The sequence below is a fragment of the Ambystoma mexicanum genome, chromosome 7q (assembly GCF_040938575.1).
Source record: "Ambystoma mexicanum isolate Mex_15411 chromosome 7q, UKY_AmexF1_1, whole genome shotgun sequence".
NCBI classification, from domain to species: Eukaryota; Metazoa; Chordata; class Amphibia; order Caudata; family Ambystomatidae; genus Ambystoma; species Ambystoma mexicanum.
Window position 1 is genome coordinate 847,384,138 of NC_090941.1, and position 21,211 is coordinate 847,405,348.

Sequence of the window (21,211 nt, forward strand, 5' to 3'; positions counted from 1 at the left end):
TATTGCACGGTTTAGAGCAGAAGAGAAAGAACAAGGAGCAAAAGCTGCACCAGAGCACATTGTGGTATCTGTCAACACAGACACAGGGGTGTGGTGATGCTTAACCGAGGCATGTTCACCAAGAGTGCTTCATGGTCAAGTGTATCCAAGGCGGCAGAGATGGTAGTATGGCTTTGGAGGAGAAGTAGTGCAGGGCAGAGCATTGTGCATAAGCCGCATTGCAGAAGACAGCGGAGGTTACGGTTGCTTGGGGAATGAGAATATTGATGAAGGATGGTCATTTATGGTTGGTGAGAAGAAGCAGAGGTGCAACAAAGGAGCATCTGGAGGAGGAGCTGGTGCAGCGGATTCTTTAGAAGTACGGGTTGTAGCAACTTTGGCACATGGGGGGAGGGGGCAGACATCCGAAAGCAGGAGCTCATTCAAAAAATGGGGAAGTTTACGAGGAGAGCGCTTTGATTATTTATGGCGTGAATTGATTTGAATGGGAACTAAGAGGGGATACTGTACCAACAAGTGACTGAGCATCTGGACTGGATTTGATGAACTAAACAAAAACTCAATCAAAAAACACAGGATACAAAGTGATTATTCACATTCACTTTAAATCGCAAAGGCGTGGCTAAAGCCATGTTTCAGATATGCAGACTTTACAATAGTTATGTTGATGCACAGTAGACACTGTTTACAAACATTTAAGTTACAAAATGAGGTTATTTACACTTTTAATTAGGTCCAGTGTATTTAAGTCCAGTGTGTAAAGTCTGACGCCATTAAGGAATGCTCACCAGCTAATTTATGAATTCCACAAATTGGACACAGTTATAAAAGTTTCCTTTCACTAGACGAATTGCCTAGAAAAACAAAGCATAGCCTTCTGGACCGATGCATCACAATCAACATAGGGTTTGTAAACTGTGGGACAAAAATGTTCATTTTGCGCTCACATGGCAAACATCACAAAATAGGTTTGCAGAGTAAAACCAGTGACTGTAGCCATTCCCATTGGCAATTTTATGCAAGTGAATACAACATTATTATAACATGCCTTCACCACATTCATAGTTATGAGTGAAAGAAATGGAAGCAAAGTGTGCCCACAATCGATATTGGTTAATGGTAAAAGTGCAGTTTTTCAGCCATTAACACTTCTCATCCATTCAACACAAAAATGCACTGTGATGTGGCTTGTTTATGAACATTTGGCTGGAATTACAGTAAACTTTTACAGATGGGCGTGACACAGCCTGAAGTAAATGGCACAAAAGAAAAAGAAGTGCACATAAACGATACAGTTGTATACAGTATCATTGTGGTTTCCCAGACCACAACAGTTGATGTTGCATAATACTGTTTTGTGGAGGGTTCATTATGCCATTCCAACCACGCTGCCATCAGCGATTCCCATGGAATCTGTTTTTTTACTCCTCCTGTACTTAATAATGCTTTCATTGCATTGGTCTGAAAACTGATCTATGGAAAGCGCGCTATCCACTGGGCATCAATTGTGAGGCAGAATTTCACCTTTTCCTACATTTCAAAATCACTCTTAGCCTGCTTAAGCCAACTGGAAAAACTAAAATAATTTGTACTACTATACATCTGAAAACTATTGCTTTATTTCGTTCAGTTCCTGATGGTGTCAATGGAGTCATAATATTAAGAAGGCTGTACACTTGTCACTAGTAAACACAAACCATACACAATAAACGTAATGTTAAGATTCAGTTTTGCAGCATTACACCACCCAATAGAACTATACATTGTTGGGATGAATACATGATACAGCAGAGATATTATGCCCATGATTCTATACCATCGTTTCCATTCTTAAAACAAGGGTATGCCGGATGTCATCTAAATTTCTTATTTAATGAACAGCAAACTAGGGCAAAAAAAAAAAAAATCATGCCCCAATTTTTGGCCAGTGTAAAACCTCTAGAGTGTTCTCTCTTACATGGTGAATTCACGGATGCTCAGTTGCCCGACACATTTGTTAAAATAGTCACTGTGTCTAAAAAGAAGCATTTAAAAATAATGTTCCCATTTCGAGAACACTGAGAGAAGTGGGTGTGTCACATTTGAAAGATCTTTTTCCTCCAATATAAGGAAGACCAATATTTGGTTTTCAGGAAGCAAGTACATTTAGGAAAAGTTACTCCTTGGATTCAACACTCGGCAGTTCAAGAATGGTATGTCACAGGGTCTTGCTATTGTGCTGCTTTTTAATTTGCGTGATTTCTTGGTGATGCAGCCACTGGGATTGTTCGGGGATCCCTTAAAGAGTCCTGTGGATTTCACAGGATAAATAATCCAGTGCTCGCTAATGAAATGTTCAAGTCGCGGGATCCGGTGGCACGTTAACCAGAAGAATCCCTGGCGGTTAAGGAGCATTGACTGATGCATTTCCATCTTTCACTTTGTTTCTCAGATTTGTACCGGTGCAAATTCTATATCCACACATCAACACACTGTTCAATTCAAGTGTGCACATAGCAGCTACACTTCCCTTCATCAACGTACAATATGTGCAAGGTGTACTAAGTGGCTGCTACCTCAAGAGGGCCCTTCCCGGTGATGCACGCTAGACAGGGCTAGCCTCATCCAGCATCCTGGGAGAGGTCCCATATAATTGTACCATAACAATATTCTATCAGGAAGAGCTTTTGTACATGTACCTCAAGGTTGGGTAAACATTGACTTGTAATCTACTAACTCTTGTAGTATCTTTCATTTAACACAGTCAATGGGGACAGCAATTCCCATTAGAACAGAGGACTCTGGCAGCACAGGTTAACCCTGTGTCTCGACAACCGGGGCAAGGTCATAAAAGCACAATTTCAAAGTGGAATTGAATGCAATAACAAAATTCAGAGATCAGAAGGTTCAACCTCATTGCGCGATAACCATGCACATTTCAGTCAGCAATGCTTTACATCAGTCAAGTGTCAAGAGGGAAAAGTGCCAGATGCTCACAGCACTTCTTCCCGAAGGTAATACTCTTCTAGCAGGGCAAATATTAAAAATCACATTCAAAAGAGCCAGTAATTGTGAGGTGAGACAAGTTGAGTTGAATTCATAGGAAACAGACTTCTACTTTTGAACACTGATGTCCATTCATATGCCATTATGCCGACCGATGCAGAAAAGAACAGATGCTTCATGTGGAAGGAGAGTGGCACGAGACGGACAGGCCTGGATGCCCATACAATTGGATAGGGGTTCGTTGGAAACAAGAGTCTTGTTGGATGAGTGGGTAATGTTGGTCGGGATGGCTTTTGGCTTAGACAGCAAGAGTTGTCTCACAGGTTTGTCTAAAGATGCTCCAACCTGAAAAGGCCTGCAGAGATGAACAGAAACATAAGCGCAGGCTATGCAGCAAATCGGTTTTATATGCATTTTACATATATTTCCGCTTCTCTACTGGGATGACGGTAAGATCAAAAATGTTTTTGGTAACAATGCTTAATTAGCAGATTTTTTTCCTGGCTCAAGTACTATACCTGCACAGTCCAATAGAAACAAAAATACCCATAATACTGTGCCCAAGTCCTCCATGTAATTCTCGCCTATACAGTCTATACAATATTGGTTCCACCTGCGATACATGGGAGATATTAGAGAGAGAGGTTCCCAATGGAACAAAAAGAGTGTACTGGATAAACCCAATAGTAAACTCGCCATCCACATGCTCGTCTCTGAGAAACTGTTTAGCAGTAGATTGCGCGCTTCGAATCCATGTCGCGCGTTGCATTCTGGAAGCCTCGGAACAGCTGTGTTGCCTTGCATAAGAGTCACTCTTACAGCAACAATGAAACCGGCCAGAGTTAGTGGTCATGGAGCGCAAGAGAAAGGCGAGTTTGGCAAGAAGGGACAGCAAACTTACAGCAATTAATCGTCAATCGTATGGGCCTGCCCATCAATGTGGAGAGCACGATGGCATTAAGGACTTGTGTAACGATCCGCCATGTAGGTCTCTGAGAATTCGGCCCCGCAGTACTAAGCAAAGTAAACAATACAGGTTTGACTGTTCAGACTTGAGAGTATGTTTGGTTGTAAAGCATTAGTGTTTTAAGCTGCCAAACGAGTTATTCAAGTGGTCAGTTCACTGGGAGGTTCATAGAAGCACACTCTGCAAGACGGCATGCATCCGTGCACAGTATCCTTTCTATGGCTTTTAACAAAATGGAGGTCCAATAGGTGACGTCAACAAGAAGAATCTACAAGCCTCTGGCGAAGCTTTTGATCATCTTTGGATATCTGTGCATCATTGCTGGCCGACACATCTGCAAGCAAGAAAAGAATATTGAAATCAATTGGTTAGTATTGGGTAAATAACCATGCAGTATCTGTAGTGCACAGTTCAATGCTCATTCCATCAGAGATTACCAACTTAAGTCACAAAAGCACACATGTAATAACAACCATCTCCAACCACAGCCAGGAGAACCATTACTCGCTCAGCATCCCCTTGAGCACACCGTGGAAGATGCCCCAGACTCTGGACGTGCATCTGCGGCCCGCATGGAGCGCAAGGAGATTGCTAGTTCCAAGGCCTGCACCTATGTCATGTTACGTTGTGTTGATGCGTGCCGTGCATCACTGACATTTCCATGGTCACCAGGTCCTCTCATGCTTTACAAGATAACGTTTAGTGAGGGGGGATAGTGAGTAATACCGGGATATCAGGCAGCAGGAATGCTAATTCCATTTGCAGGTATCCCGCCGGATTTATCGACGGGGTACCGGCAAACTCTTAATAACCCCCAAAAAGCGTAGTTCCTGTTGGAAACAGAACGCAACGCTCATTCGCCTTCCCTTTACGGATGCCAGTACAGGAACCAGTCTGCTACGGCACAGGCCAGCGCTAGCAAAAGTGGCAGTCCCATCAATCGCCTCTGCATATTTAAAGTACATGTTTAGACACTGCAAGCAAATGTTTTTGCTTATAGTGCTTCCACGGAACTTGCTATGCTGACGGGGAAAGCACGCAGAGGAGGAGGTTCATGTACAGGCATTGTAAACGTTATGGGCGTGGCCAGAACCGCTATAGGACTTTACACAGGAAGCAGGATTGCTGTCAGACATCTGTCATCTTATTTGGATGCTTTTTTTTATTTTAAAGTCACAAGTAAGAGAAGGAGCTCTTTAAAAAAGGTTGGGTTTCTAGGAGATGCGACAGAAGCATTCCTTCTGGTTTGTGTTTTGGTGTATGTTGATCCATTACCATCTAATCCAGTAGATCACTACTTAACTACTAAAATCACTCCTTTATGCAAACGCCTGTCCCTTACAAATGTACAACTGGAGGTCTTTGCAACCTCCCCTATAATTGTTCTACTGACAGATCCCAGGTGAGCCTGTGTGATAGTGGCATGCTTGACCAATGCACATATCTTGTGTCTATGCATACTGTGCATTACATTTGTAAATCAGCAAATTAAGGTATTGCAAACCCATTCAACAGATGGCCAGTTAAAACCTCCCGATTGTGCCCGAACAGAAAACATTGACCATTATTACCAGGCTTTATTTGCATTTGTTTTTAGCAACATGGTCTTTCTGTAGACGCTACCAGTGATTTCCTTTAAAACGGAGTTCTCCATGTGTGAAAGATCTCTAGTTTTAATATGGATGTGCTGCTCCTATGCACACTTCTAAATTGCAGAAGAAACAGTTAACATCTTGCATGAGAGAAGAGAAATATATCTTAAAAGATGTGTTTAATCCTGTGCCCAGAATCAATTTCCATCCATAAAAGGTACAGAAGTGGGTGAGAACATTGGTTATTATTTAATGGAATAACCTGGCCTGCAGACCGAGCCCTGGGGCCGATGGGGCTCTCTGAGCTAATTTCTTCTGTACTGTTTGCTGCTGCCTGTGAGATGGTGTCATACTCTTTAAAGGGATGATTCAACCCCCACACCCACTCCTTTTTTAAACATCCCTGCACCCTTCAACAAGTGAAGGAAAACATTGTTAAAATGAGTTTGCCTAGGGGCATTGACCAACTTTTACTGCCTAGGAATCTCCTTATAGTTTGGGCTCTTAGGTTGGGCTGAAAGCGCTATTAGGTGGGGCTGAAACTATTGTCATTCACTAAGAGCTTTAAAAGAAGAGCTGCAAATAGGAGCTGTGAATGAGGGTCTCAAATGCTTTTCAATGGTGAAGACATACTAGGATGGATACATAAGCTTTTGGTTATGTATCCACACATTTAATGCCCATCTTGAAGTCAAATCTATATGATTTTCCACCCATTCCCACCAATCCCCACCCAAAACCACACCGCTTTTAAACTCTTTCCCTGCATTTGTATTGTCTGCTGAATTTGGCAGCCATTATTATTTCCAAAATGGTGGCCACTATATCTGTTTCCAAAGATATTTTACTTATTTTTTTAAATTTGAAAAAATATATACTAGTGCTTTTAAGTTATGTAATATATTTTGTATTGAAAATAATCAACTTACTGTTACAGATACATTCTAGATACGTTTTGTTGCAAAATGTTTGGGTGTTGGTCTAATGTTTTGTGTTGTAAACAGTACCTGATTGGATGTGCAGTATGTTAATGATGTCAGTATGATGTTATTGGGTCTAGAGTACGTGCAAAGGTAGCCATTTTCTTTCCACATTGGAAGAGAGGTAGTGCGGTTTGTGATGGCGTTGCGATACCAGAGGAGGAGAGGGAGGGCACAAAAAAGCAAGGAGGATTGTAAGAGAAACTTCCTTAAGGCACCACCTCCATGGACCGTGTGGCTGTGGAGCAAGAATCTTCTAGCTAAATTAACTTTTGTTAACATATGAAGGAAAGTTTCCCCAGCTATAGGCAAATGGGCCCCAAAACATCACTTTGAAATGTGCTGTGAGCTGCCAATTCTACTGCTGTATTAGAGCCCCGAATTAGAACCCTGTAAAGAACTACTACAGGGGGCACAAGCACACTGTCTGATCCCCTTGCGCAGGTAGCTGACAAGCGAGTGGCAGTCAGCCAGGCAACCCTCCTCAACCTCTATAGCTAACCTGTGGAAAATGTCACGTACGACACATAAGCGCAGCTCACAGGCAGTTGTGTTCAGGGTCTGACATTTGGTATGTCTAACTTCCGGCTGAAGATGGCGGCATCAATGGCAGGACAAGCTGGGAAAGTTGCGTGCAACTTTGCAGCACAGAGATGTCTCCTCAACAGCAGCGAGCTACGGCTGGGTCCTGGGTGAACAGACTAGCCACACGATCGCCCGCCCAAGATAAGGCTGTGTTGCTCTATGTGTGAGAACCCAGCTTGTATGGAACCGTGTGACCTTTACAGCATATTGTTTCTTTGTCTGCTGCATCTGAATGTCTGAGACTGTAGCCATTGGATTTGATCATATACATGTGAATTTTATTTTTGAAAGCTTTTTTTGCTATTTTGTATCATGTGCAATCATGGCTTTGAACCCCCTGTTCTGAACCGGTGATGTACCAGATTCCGTGACCATGTTGTTATATTGGGTTTGATAATGCGTGTGTTTAAATGAATGAGGGGGGAATTGCAACAATCTTCGAGTAATACATAAACATTGGAATTCTCCCTAAAATGACATGTATGCGTGTGTAACGAAAACTAAACAGTTTAGTGAAACGTTGATTTTCCTTTGTGGCCTCGCTGTGCTTATTAAAACGTACGTTAGTGAACACATTATTTACTCCTGGGTCTTACCGTGCACAGGATCGTTTTTTTTCTCCAACAGTTCACAGTGCCTTTTTTTCTCGCAGAATGTCAATCATTGAATATGCTTCACTCTTTCATTTGAGGGCAACCGGGAGTAACATGCTTTGTACTTTGACCTCTCTGAAGGATTCTTCTGTCTGGAATGCCCTTCGTCCCACCTGTGGTAGTTGCCTGTTTGTCAGCGGTGGCCTTTGTTCTTAGGGCAGAGGTCAAAAGTATTATGCGCATTCCTATTGGATCACTACTCGCCGATCTCACTCCTTGGCCCAGCCACTCTTCCCTGCATTGCCTCCCTGGCAACCCCTGCACTGCGGGACTGTCTCTGTATCCCTTCAGCCCCCCCCCCCTCCCAGCACTTGTCTGCACTTACCTTGCACTTGCCACCACCGGGCCCTTATTATTTATTTTGTATTCTACTAACACTGTACTGCACTTTCCCCTCTCCCTTTCCCCCTGCACTTTTCCCTTCCCCTTTACCCTTGCACTATCTGAATGACACCTGGCCTAGTAGGATCGTTGTCTGTCTTCCCCTTGTTCCCCCCCTGCCTCGTCGCGCCTTGAAACACTTGTGTATAGGAGCGTTACAAATGCCATATCATTTCATACATTAACAATAAAACCAATAGCTGTTCTCCCAATCTATAAGCGCCTGATTCACCAAATCAGAGGTGAAAGGCATGGATTGCTTGGTTGCAGTAAAATCGTGATCTGCCTCCTCAGTGTGGAGACTGAGCAGATAATGGGTAAACAAGAAAAAGTCCAAGCACCACATGGCTGTGGCTGTCGCTGTCGCTGTGGACTCCCACCCGGGATCCTGGGCTCTTTGGAATGAGCCTGTGAGTGGATTTCTACAAATGTGGCAGAATTTCAAGTGATTTAGTGGGCCTCAGGGAAATTATAATTAACCAGACCGCAGTAACAAAGCAAGCATTGGCAATGCCAACAGTTTGGGATTTTGTGTAGGCTTGGGAAAGGCACTTGCAGGGCACTGCCATGGTGGTATTAACTGGCCATTGATGGTAGCAGATGTACAATGGTGCAAGTACCTGGGCATCTAGTAGCAGTAGTTGGCAAATGCCCAACACTAATACAAAAACCAAAACTGTTGGCTTTACCAATGCCGGTTTCCCTAGCGAGCAGGTTACCATTTTAGAACAATGCATTTCTTTAAAATGGAATACTCTTTTATTCACTAAGAATTAGTCTTGTGCACAACCCTCAACACTGAAGTAACTTTTAAAATCGGCCCCATGCTCGTGCCTGTCCTTATTGTCCACTTGTCACCATCACCACCCTTCCTCATTTCCACAATGCTGGCCATTTATAATGGCGCAATCCCATAGGAAAACGTCCCATGAATCAGGCCCTGTATGTTTTGTTTGACATTTTTAATTACTACTTGGCACATATGTATTTTCAAATCGAAAGACAAGAAACATTTCCTATTTCACTTTAATAAGTCATTTATGTAGCGCTTTATCCAACGAGCCTCACAAAGAACACTTAAATAAAAATATTATTAACCGATCGAAATTGGTACTCGTTATCAACCTCAGAAGTACCAAAGGCTGAGCCGACCTTGCCAGAACAGAACCAAAATATCTCCCCTGATATTACGGTAGGGCCGGAATACCCAGGTGCAGGGCCTAGATTCCTAACCCCCTTCCTGCCAGGCATGTAGATGGCCAATGTAGAACAGCATTGACGCTTGCCATACTCTTTCCACTATGATGCACTGCACCTTCTGGTAATAAAGACCCCGTGGCTGCAGCGTCACATTATACCCCGCCCCCATGCCCCCCCACGCAACACCACCAGGCAGGGAGGGCAGGACGGGGGCACAAGACTTCCTTTTACAATCGGCTAAGGAGACTGAAGATGCGGTCACTCTATATTCCCACGTGTCAGTGCAGAGAATTAACACAGCTGAGTGCACTGCACAGAATAACCCCCCCCCCCCCCCGACTACCCACATCCCACTAATGACAGTTTGTCGCACCATTTAGTCGGAGGGGAAATGGGTTAGAGGCTTAGTTGGCCACTATACCAAAACAGACCTACCCTAACAAAAGCATTCAACATCACCACAGAGGCAACAACGCTTCACCTTTCAGAGTAACAAGCACATGGGCTCACCTTCAATTAAAAAACCTGCATAAATATGAGGTCCCCCTTTACGGAGAACAAGGCCACATAAGCGGTTGTATGGGGTGCTCCCAATCTGGATGGTCTACTCTTGTTGAGGGGAGAATGGACTAGCATTCCGGTGCTAGACTGTCCTTGTGGGTGGGACCAGAGTGACATGACAATGGATATTTCTCTTCTGGTGTGGCAGAACGAGCTAAGGTGGGATCGTAGACTCTCCCGGGTAGGCAGGCACCTTCCGCAGAACAAGCTATTTAGCCGGGTTGCTTAAACATACATCTACACTGCCCAAGACAGATAATAAAGTAACCATCCTTATAATAAACACAAACAGAACATTTAGGTGATGCAATGTATGGATTAAAGTAAAATGAGCACTGACACAGGGTCAGGTGGTTCAGCAGCCTGGTGGTTCGATGCATCACTTCACCAATGTCTAAAAGAGCAAAGCATGCCGGAGAACCCCCCCCCCCCCCCCCCCCCCGTTTGATTACAGAAAGCACAAACATCCCATCTACCCTTACAATAGTATACCCGTGACAGGATAGTTAGAATCCAGTCTGCTGTATTCCACATATTATGTTCTGTTGCATGGATGGAAGACAATTAGAAGTATAGAGTCCCCTGAGCGGAACCTTAAAACCTTGTGGTCAATCGTGTCTTTATTTTTAAATGTTTTTCAACATGCTCCATTGCAAAACATGCATCCAAGTATCAATACTTTTTCAAGCCACCCTCTTCTGTTGGTCACTCTACATCATTTTGTCTGAAAGTAATAGAATTACAAAACTCACCTTTGAGCTCAGTTTCATTTTCAGATGCCGTCCCAGCTTTCTGTTCGATTTTTTTCAGTTTCCCATCAACAACATCAGTCTTTACCGCGCCCAAGGTAGTCAGCAACTGCACGGTATCAAACATCTGTCCACTGCCTTTAATGTTCTCTAAAACTTTGAGACATTTGTAGGATTTAAGTTCACTGATGTTTTCTTCCAGGTAAAGCAGAAAGAGGCTCAAGTCGTCGTAAAGCTCAGAATGGAACTGGAGGACATCAAACGTAGGCAGAAGTTCGTACGCTTTAAGAACATTGGCTCTCTTCTGGAGTGGCCTAACAATGGTGTATATCACCAACGGCAAAAGAAGCACATAGACCACGATATTAATGTAGCTGAGGAGCTGGAAGACTCCGACTGCAATGAGTTTGCACTGGATCAGTGCAGGGAGCGTGGTGTCGTTCTTCAATATCCCGGATCGGATGTTGCAGGTGAATTCATCCGTCAAGGAGAACAGACTGATGTAGTATCCCAGGTAGATGCACGCCAGCAGGATGACGAAAAAGGTCAGCAGTCGGCAGAAAAGGTACTTCAGGATAAGGTTACGTGAGCCTTTCTTCGTCTGCAGGTACTGCTCCACTAAAGGATACTTAAAATGGCTCTCTGATATCTCCCACAAACTAAACAAAGAGGAAAGCATTATCAGACACATTGGCATGGTACAACAAGCACACAATCATCTATTCATATATATAAAACGCTTAGGTATTTTTCTGTACTCAGCTGATGTAAATTATCAGTGTTAAGTTGCCCTCTGCTGTCCAAATGGCAAAGTGCACCAACTTCAACAACAGCTACCATTTCAACAAACAGAATGAGTATAGTTCTACGCGGTCACCGTCGCCTCCTACTATCGCAAATATTTGGAAGTTACTTCTTTCCACCCCCAATTCTCTTCACGCATGGCACAGCGGTTCCAGTCTTAATTAACAGTTAATTATTGGCTCAACGTTTCAGTCTCTAAAGAGCGAAACGCTGTAGGACGAATGCCTCCTCACGTGCTTGCACTGAAAGTAGGTTCTGTAATTATGCTACTACGCAATCTTATGCCATCACGGGGACGTTGTAATGGAACAAGGCTGACAATTACGCGCCTACAAGGACACATCATAGAGGCCCGTATGATTGATGGAACTTAAATACAGTTCTTATACCGCGCACATCTCTCATTCCATCTGATAAGTTAAGCCTTTCAAAGACCATTAACAAGTCACAGGGGCTTACGCCCCCTTTCTTCAAGTGATCAGTAATTTCAATTTTTAAGAAGGGGACAGAAGTGACCCCATGAATTACCAACCGATATTGACCTTTGAGATATGCTAGAACGGCATATGTAATGCCGGGAACAGCTAGTGATATTTTAAAAGTCTTTTCCAACAGGCAATTTGTACCTACCTCTGCAGTGTAAGTAGTTCTAGTCAAAATGGTATACCAAATGAAATAAATACCGATAAGCAAGAGGTTTCAATAAAAACATAATTTTAAAAAACAGTCTACAGAGTGTTTTATCAATTTGGTAAGGGCATGCTATAGGAAAGCTACGTGTCCAAAGGGTTGTAATTTCCATTGGCAAAGTAACTATAAGGATTTTTCTCATGGTTACAAAGAAATAGTACATTAGATTGGAATTGACATATGAGCATCAGAATAGGGAGTCTGACTTAACATCAGTCCAAAATAAGGTAGTGTGATAATCAGATGTTCTCTCTATCCAGCTTTGATAACCGCGTCTTGGACAGTAAGGGGTGCTGGCTCTCAAGGGAGGTTTGGGGAATGGGGAATGGGGGTGGTGCTTACAGCCAAGCATCTTCTTAGAGCTCCAGGTCAGCACACAGATTCTCTACTTCAGCATAGGGGGCGTAAGGCTCCAGGACTAAGCCTCTAGGCCGCCAAGGGAATCTGCAACATCACAAGCAATCTACCTAGAAGCAGTTGCAGAAAAAGGGCTGTTATGGCCTCTTTCAGGTTCAAGCCAAAGGATTGGCACCCAGTCTTTCCTTAGCAGTACAGGGCAAGCAAGACTTGAAAGTTCCAGTCGAGATCTACTTTTAGGAACAGCAGGGGAACTGGAAACAACTAGGAGCAATGGCTCAGGGGTAGAAGCAAAGTCCAGATGCAGCGGGATTCTACCCAGCTCCCTAAAGGCCAAAGCTCAGGGCCATTCAAAAGGAGGCCAATATTTCTCTCCCCAGCATCCCATCCTTATAAAGGGAATCCAAGAGAGGAGAATTTGAGGTAGGTGGTGGGAGTGGAGGTTGAGCAACTAAATTCAACCTTAAAAATACCAGTACCAATTTTTCCAGGGATTCACCCCGTCAATAAAGGCTTACTCGTCCAATAACGTTGCCACACCTAGGAGTGAAGTTCAGAAATGAACACTTCGTGCTGACAGCAGATGCCTGGGGAGAGGGCAATCATCTTTGCCCTTCCCGGCTGAATATCAGAGAAGACATCACATATGCCTTCTACTGAATGCTACCTCCCAACAGCAGAACTTCACTTGGAAGCCAGGCAAATGACTTCTAAAAACGAAAGAAAGGTGAGGAAATGTGCTTTTTAGAAACACATAACATGTATGAAGTATGAGAATGTACAAAATATGTAATGAAACAAATTACCCCTTTGTAAGCGCGGTTAGAAACCAGGCATTCTCTGACTCAAATGATGTTTGTCTCCACCATGGAGGCGTGGTTTTACTACAAGGCAGGCATCTAGGATTTGTAAGTTGACAGAGTTCGAATGACGCGGGCACAATTCCCAAAGCGGATAATTACCACAAGCAAGCTTTTGGACAAGAGGGCTACCAACGGGTAATATTGAACGACAGGTCTTGTAAATCTTGAAGCACTGTTTGAAGCATCCAGGCAGCATAAAATGGGAAACTGCATGCCCCTAAATAATGAGTAAAGTCTCAAAAGATGAAAACAAATCCAAGTACTGAGCCAGTGTCCAAGATCTTGCACAGCGAGCCAAACCCAAAGAGTGGTGAGAAATAAAAATGTGCATACTCTTCCAAAAGATTCTGCGCTTTCTGAAGTTGAAGGTTCATTTTTCCACCTTTAGCACAAAACTGCTTTTTTCTCCTTACAGTTTTTCTATCAAAATGTGGATCTATCCAAGAGAACCAAATGAAAAAGTACAAAGGAAAAGTCACAAGACTGTTACTGGGGCCAACAAAATCAAAACAAAAGAGCGCAGGAAGCCGGTTCCACACATCAGAAATAGAAAGAAATGGTACAACTGGAGCGTGTGGTCCACACAAACACTTCTAGCAGAAGGAACGACACAGGTGCAAAACTTGATAATATGGGAGAACGTGAGCTGCTTAAGACACCTCTAGGGCTACCGTGCCACTATAACTGGATACATTTCTCCACAATCGTATCAACAAAGCCCAAACCAAATCTTAAGACGTCATTCTGCGTACTAAAGAAACTCTAGATCCAGCCGAGTCCTCGTCCAACAAAATTACCTCTCTAACACTAGCTGCTGTGACCCGAATTCCCATTCTCAGAAAAATGTACAAGGTTAAAAACAACATCACAAACTAATCCAGATCAACAGACCCACCCCTCCCTGGGGATGGGTCCCCGGCCTCCTCCTATACCTTCATGCAAATTTACATTACAAAACTAATGAACTGTCGCGGAGATGAACGTCTCGTCAGAACAAGATTATCCTTGTTCAAAATCCATCATAAAAAGAAACCCAACTTAAATAGCCCCTTCGAAAACGACAAAACCTCGAATTGCTTGAAGAGAACAACCCTAAAAACCAAGCAGAAGACAGCAGGTACTTGTAAACTATCCCTTTGTTGCCAACACCCCAATTTATTGGCAAGATTCTAGAGAAAATGACTACAAAATAACTGCAGAAACACTGTGGATCCAAACGACTTCCATAGCAGCAGCAATCCTGCTTCAGACCAACCAAAGGGACCATATAGCCAGAGCACCTATCAGAATTCTAGACAACAATGAGCCACCAACCCCAATCATCCTAGGCCTGTCCACTACCTTTGACGATCTTAACATCATTTGTTACTAAAACTGCTGGAATCATCAATGAGCATAAAAGTCTCTCTGAAATGAATTGACTTGCAGAACAGGGACAACCTACAATCTTCCACTCTAGGATACCGTTGAGGTGTAATGACTAGATTTACAGGAGGCCACTCAATGATCTCATTCTCTAACCTCATTGCACCTTTCTTGCTCTCCTTCCAAACATATTATGTTGGTACTGTGAAGAGAATCAAGTACATTTGTCCCTTCTCCCCAACGGGGACCCTCCCTCTTTGAGGCTAGGGAGGTGAGCCTGCTCTGCACCACCCTCGCTAGGGGTCTGGGCAAGTGGGAACTCACTGTGAGAGACTCTCCCCCACCCCTCCAGGGGGAAGGACTCCCATTCCTGTGAGGAACTCCCTGGCCCACACACCATAGCAACATATATGGGACTACCTGCTGTGAAGAATAATGTCATCCCTGTATATTTGGCTGAAGGCAGTTCTGAAACAAACCAATCAGGAAAAGGAAAAGAAGAGGTCTCTTTATGGAGAAATGTACATTTAACAGAGACGAGTGAAGGAGAGACAGCGGGAGTTTCGTATTGAGGGGAAACCCCCTGACATGACCCCACATGGGAGCGGTAGAGCAGAGACAAACAGCGGAGCCTTTGACTTTCAAGGAGGTGAAGAACGAGGCACGGTACATACAACAATGGGCAGACCGTTATGAAGCAGGAGACGGGTATCTTGTACCAGGGGGTGGCGTGACCACGACCAGATTGTGGTGGGCAGAATGCCTGACTAAGCAGGCTGAGACCATGGCAGCAGGGATCGAAAGCAGCTCCCTATTGCCAGCACCATATATGGCAGCAGTCAGAAGAGAAGCCAATGAACCCAAAGCATGAGAAGCCAGATACCGAAGAGGACTTGAGCGAGTACCAATCCCCGCAAAGGTCCCCTGCATACACAGAGGTACCAGCAAGAACAGGAAAAGCAGGAGGCCCCCGGGGCAAGATTATATGAGAAGAGAAACTTGTTCCAGACATAAGGACAAGATATTCACTAACAAACTAACTGTATCGGTTTTCCACGCTTCCAGAGAACAAGCAACCCTGTATGGTAAATAGTGAATGACTGGAAACTAATACCATGGAAGGTTGGGAAGGTACCCTTTGAGTTTAAAGGTGAAGAGTGGAGAAAGCCTGGGTTAAAGGACTGTGGGATAGTATCACAAGGAGAATTATCACAAGTATATCAGTAAAGTGACAATAAGACCCAAGAACATTGTGGAAGAGCTACAAGAGCTTATCAAGGCGATATCCACAGACTATTTCTGAAGATTGTATTAGGAAACATACAGTGAAAGAAAGACTTTAAAAAGAAAGAGATAAAAGGAGACCATGGGAAGAACGACATTCTCTTAGCCTCGTTTGAGTTGGTTATATTAGTGGTAGGGTCAGGTAGAGTTAGGTTTGGCCCATGGATATTTTAATTTGGGACTTCCTGATGACTGACTAGCACCTTCAGCTCCTTCAATTAGGCAGGGACAACCCTCTAGCAGTAGGAAATGATGGGTCTTATTCATTTAATTTAACTAAAAACAAGTCAGAATGGCTCCAACGTTCACAACGACTCCTTGCGACCTGCCACCGTACACATATGGCCTAACTAGCGAGTAATGTGGAAGACAAACAAAGCACCTGTAGCCGCCTATTTTGCATCTAAAATGAGATGATTTCCAATTTTATCACGTTCAAACTGAGGCTATTATCAATCGTACTGTTGGGGACAAGGACTACCCATCACAACACTGCCCTTTTCTTGGCCAACCCCTATGCCTCTTCTTCTCACCCCTGTCAATGATGCAAAGGACCTTGGAATTAATTTACAGACACCCTCCCCTTGACAAAAATAGATCCAGGATATAATTGAGAAAAATCATTATCCCCACTGCACAAATGAACATTTCCTTTCCTCTACATGTCTCACTAAACGGGTATCCCTACAAAATATCCCCACCAAAAATATCGCCATACATATGGCCCTTTCTCTCGCCATAGGTGATATTTTTGGGGAGGATATTTTGTGGGAGCAAGGGTTGCGGGGGTGTCCCCTGCAGGGTCCATGGGTCAATATCGCTGCAAAAATATGGCAATATTTTTGTATCTCGATATTTTTGCGGGGATATTAACACATGGAACTACTAAACTGAGGTCATGGAGCCAGGGTCCTTTACACATCGACTATTTCAATACCCTTTACTTAGGTCTCCCAAAAAAGGCTCAACCTACCTAAGCAAAAAATAAAACAAACTATTCGAGAAGGAGGAGAATGACACACGTGGCATAGTGATTGCTATAGACTTATTTAAGATTTTAAAAAAAGAGAGAAAACCTACCTTTCCCTAGATCTATGAAGGGTTTCCCCACCTCAACTAAAAGTGTGAATGGATCTGTCAGGATGTTGTTGCAAAAAAAAAAAAAAAAAAAAAAAAAAAAAAAAAAAGAGTCCACTGTCCTGTGTCAAACGTCCCCATTTCCGTCCCTTACAATAGGACTCAATGGGAATGGGGACCACAGAAGCACCGGCAATGTTAATAAGGTGTTGGTGCTTCTGTGAAACTTTGCTGCCGGGTGCCGTACCGCCCGCCAGGTCTGACCCTGGTGAGCATGACTGCACCCACCCGCAGAGTTGTACTGTGCCGGTCCGGTAACAACGGTGCCAGCACAGTTATAGTGAGGCTCCTTATTTCTTACCTCCTGGGGGAATTACTTCCATTCCCCTGGATCATTGGTTTGATCATTCTTCTAAACTATTACCAGCAGAATTACTCCCTTCTCCTGGTGTCTGGCTCTCAGTGTTTTCCCCACACAAAGCCAGGGGGAAAGACACCCTTCTCCAGGCTCCCTTTTCACTTGGCTGGACGATTTCACAATGCCAGGGGAATGACTCCCTTCCCCTGGCCTTCCTTGGCTTTGTTACCACACTCTCTTGGCTTTACTTTCACAGTTCAAAACACCAGGAAGAATGGCTCCCTTCCCTTGCCGTTCTTGGCTTTTCCTTCACAGCTTACAATGATGGGGGAATGTCTCCTTTTGCCTGGCCTTTCTCATCTATAACCCTGTTGCTGTGGGTCCCAGACCCGGGTTCGGATTTGTCTGGGCAGACCTGGTTCACTCGCCTGTCAGATACTGCCATGATGAAGATGGCTAGTGAGGATCTCCTCCTCAAGTTGCAGGTGCCCAACCCCGTTTTCACCTCTTTATTTGGTTCCTGATATACTGGAGTCACTCTCCTGCCAGGGACTGTCATGTGGCCAATTGCTTAAGATTTTCTCCTTGGGTATATCTGGGTCCCAGATCCTAGGTTCGAGTTTTCTCTTGCCCCTTTTCTCGATCCAGACAGCCCATGTACCTTCTGACAGTTCTTCTCCGTCTGTCGCATGCTTCTGCAAAGTCTTGCTCGGCTTCTCGCATTCGTGTTCTGTTTCAATGGCATAGCAGCACTTTGTACTGGGCAGGTTGCCCATCTTGCCACAACCACGCGGTCCGGTTACTGCTTCCACCTGCACCTCCGCTCTTCCAATTCCTTGGTCTGCCCAGGCACGGTGGACCGGATAGGGACTCATCAGCTCCTTTGCACGTGGCTCGGTCAACAGTAGACTCTCTCTTCAACGTTGGAGAACCTCCAGACTTGCGGATACTCCTGGGAATGTCTGACAAAAAGGCAAGTCCCTTGTCTTTATGTTGAATGAGCGATGACAGCTAGAATGCTCATTCAAGTTCTTAGGAGGACTTGTCATCGTTCTGCACCACCTCCTCGTCTCGGTGCCCATCAACAAGATCTTCATTAAGTCAACCCTCCTCTTCCTCGTCTCAGTAACTGTAGGGTATTCAGTCTTGCATATATTCATGGGAGTGTGTGGTATGGAAGTGAGGGATGGTAAGGTGGGCCTCATGGACTGAGGGGTGGTAAAGTAAGTGGGTGGAGGGTGAGGGGTGTTATCACGTTCGCCCAAGATGTTCCCCCCCCTGATCTCCAGGAGATCCTCCCACTGAGTACCTCCCCCAGGGGGACTATTGGGCAACTGCCTTACCTCCTTGGCATCATGGGAAGGGGCTACCCCTTGGGGAGAATGGCCGACATCAAGATTCGCCACACTACCTTTAAAGGAAACCTTACATCTGCCAGCTTAATGAATTGATTAAATTAATTTCCACTCCCATCAAAAGAAGCGCTTCAGTGGATGTATCCTCTCAGCTAATGGTGTGAGCCTCTGGAGCAAACTCCCCGTCCAGCATGAGAAAAAACATTATGTTTAGCAAATTCCACCCTTCTATGGCCTAGTCACCCTCCCCAGACTCCCGGAAACTGCACAGTTATGGACTTGCATGCAGCTCACCTGCACTTGGTTAGGACCTTGTCACTGAAGAGGGATCTATAGAGAACTCAGAATATGGGGGTAGACAGAAGTTTATTTCATAACATAAACAGGACCTGGTGTTGGGTTGGACTAGGTTAACAAAGGAGGGGTTTGCAAAGAAATCAGACAGGAGCAGTTCCAGCTTGCTGATGGACTGTAGTCTATTACTCACTTTGCTGGTGCTTTTCCTCCTGGTGATGTATTGAAAGTTTGTGACCCCTACACTTTTCTCGTTCCACAGTTGCAGGGTCGATCAGGATGCTGAGGTCTTCATTGGACCCTTGCAGCTGCCAAACTTGGGGGGCTGCATCTTGCATCCGATGAGGGAACAGATGGTTGAGACTTTTTCAGATTTCATTTGGGCTCTTTGTCCCTAGGATGCTGGCCATCATCTCTGCCACTGTTGGAGCCAGCACTGGGTGCTTGGGTTCCTCAACTGGATTCTTCTAAAACCTCTATCACCCTCCTGGAATCACTACTTTCCCCCCTTTACTCCTCGTAGACTCCACTATCAGGATTACGCATTTCTCACCTTCTCCCTTAGCTTTTCCTTTTTTTCTCCACTTTTGCTTCCTCCTTCCTTAAAGTCTTTGGTAACTTAACTGTGCCCATATTTTACCCCTTGTGCGGTTATGCTTTTTCACCCTTCTGTCCTTCTCCCGCTTTACTCCTCTCCTGTTCTCATCAATCTTTCCTTTTCTTTCCGTCTTATAATTCCCTATGGTTAATCATATTGGCTCTCTATTCCTCTTTGCAGGTCTTTCTTCTTTTCAACCACGTCCACGTTCCATTCCCCTGCCCAAGTCTCTACATTCCTGTCTGACCCCTTTACTCACTATGCCCTTCTCCAGATCTCCCTTCTCCTCTATTACACACACTCTATTCCCTTGTCTGTTCTTCCCTGCCACCTTCTCTCTCGCTCAACTCCTCGCTCAATAGTCCTTTGTCATCTTCTTCCACATGCTTCTTCACCCCCTTCCCTCACTCCTGCAGTTCCACCTGCACCTTCCCCCTGATCACTCTACTTCCCTCACACACCCCGCCTCACCACCACTTGCTTCCTTCCAACATCCAGCATTGGGTGGGACTGGCTTATGTGGCAGGGTCAGGAACCTGGGGAGGCTTGGGCAGGATTAGAGCACTATAGTATCATACTACGATATCTACGATTATGACAAGGGGAACTCCCTGCCGGATGTTATATAGGGTGAAAGACCCATTAAGCAAATGGCTGAACCAAACCAGCAAACAACTGGAGGAGGCTAAAGAAATGCTGCTCTCAGAACAGTTTGTCAATTCCTTGCCAGTTACATGAACCCTCCTTAGAAGGCCAATGTGCACCAAAGACCTATGTGCTTGTAGGAGCGGGTCGAAGCCGACCAGTGAAGAGAAACCTAGGACTTGGGTGAGAAAGAGGAGTCCAACTCTGAGGAAATTGAGTCCCGAACGATTGTGCCCCGAAACCAAGACTAGGCCTTCCTTACCAGCAGACTGAAGAAAATCCAGGTCAAGTCCACGTCCCGCAGCAACAAGATGTTATGCTTGTGGAAGGACTGAACAGATCATCAAGTTCTGCCATGTAAAACCCAATAAGAACCTATGGAGATCGGGCTCCTGAAAGCAGGTCTACAAATAGCATTCCTTGATGAAACCACCACGCAATGCGGAGAACACCAGATCTGGAATATCTCACCACTCTGTTCCCAGATGAGGAAGAGGTGCGTCTATCCCACAGGCGAGGCAGATCACAAATTCTATCTACCTGGGATGGTGCACAGTATAGCGTGCCAAGCTCTGTTTGACTGAGAAAGCAAAAGGACTGTCATTCGGGCTGATACGACAAGATCCGAAGAGATTACCCCGGGGCCCCTGTCCCACATAATGTGTGTGCATGGAAACGCTGAGTTACACGCACAAGTAACCATGGCGATCCAAGTGTTGGGGAACCACCTCTTCATGTCAACCTTTTCAATTTCCGATTCAGAAAGCTACACTGGGAGAAAAGATCACACACAGACTTTCATTCCAGGTACTCACAAGTAGCCAGAGGCCCCCGAGAGGAAGGGGACTTCGGAGAAAGGGTGGAGGTC

At 44.7% G+C, this 21,211-nt stretch overlaps 1 protein-coding gene across 1 annotated transcript in view; it reads right to left on the reverse strand.

The window, feature by feature from the left end:
- Nucleotides 1–585: 585 nt before the first annotated feature.
- Nucleotides 586–21,211, reverse strand: part of PANX1 (pannexin 1) — a 257,948-nt gene continuing 237,322 nt past the window's right edge. The window contains exons 4-5 of the mRNA XM_069639276.1: nt 10,657–11,312; nt 586–4,286 (exon numbers count right to left, since the gene is read on the reverse strand). Coding sequence (XP_069495377.1) covers nt 4,207–4,286; nt 10,657–11,312 — 736 coding nt within the window. The 3' untranslated portion in view covers nt 586–4,206. The remainder of the gene's footprint in view (nt 4,287–10,656; nt 11,313–21,211) is intronic.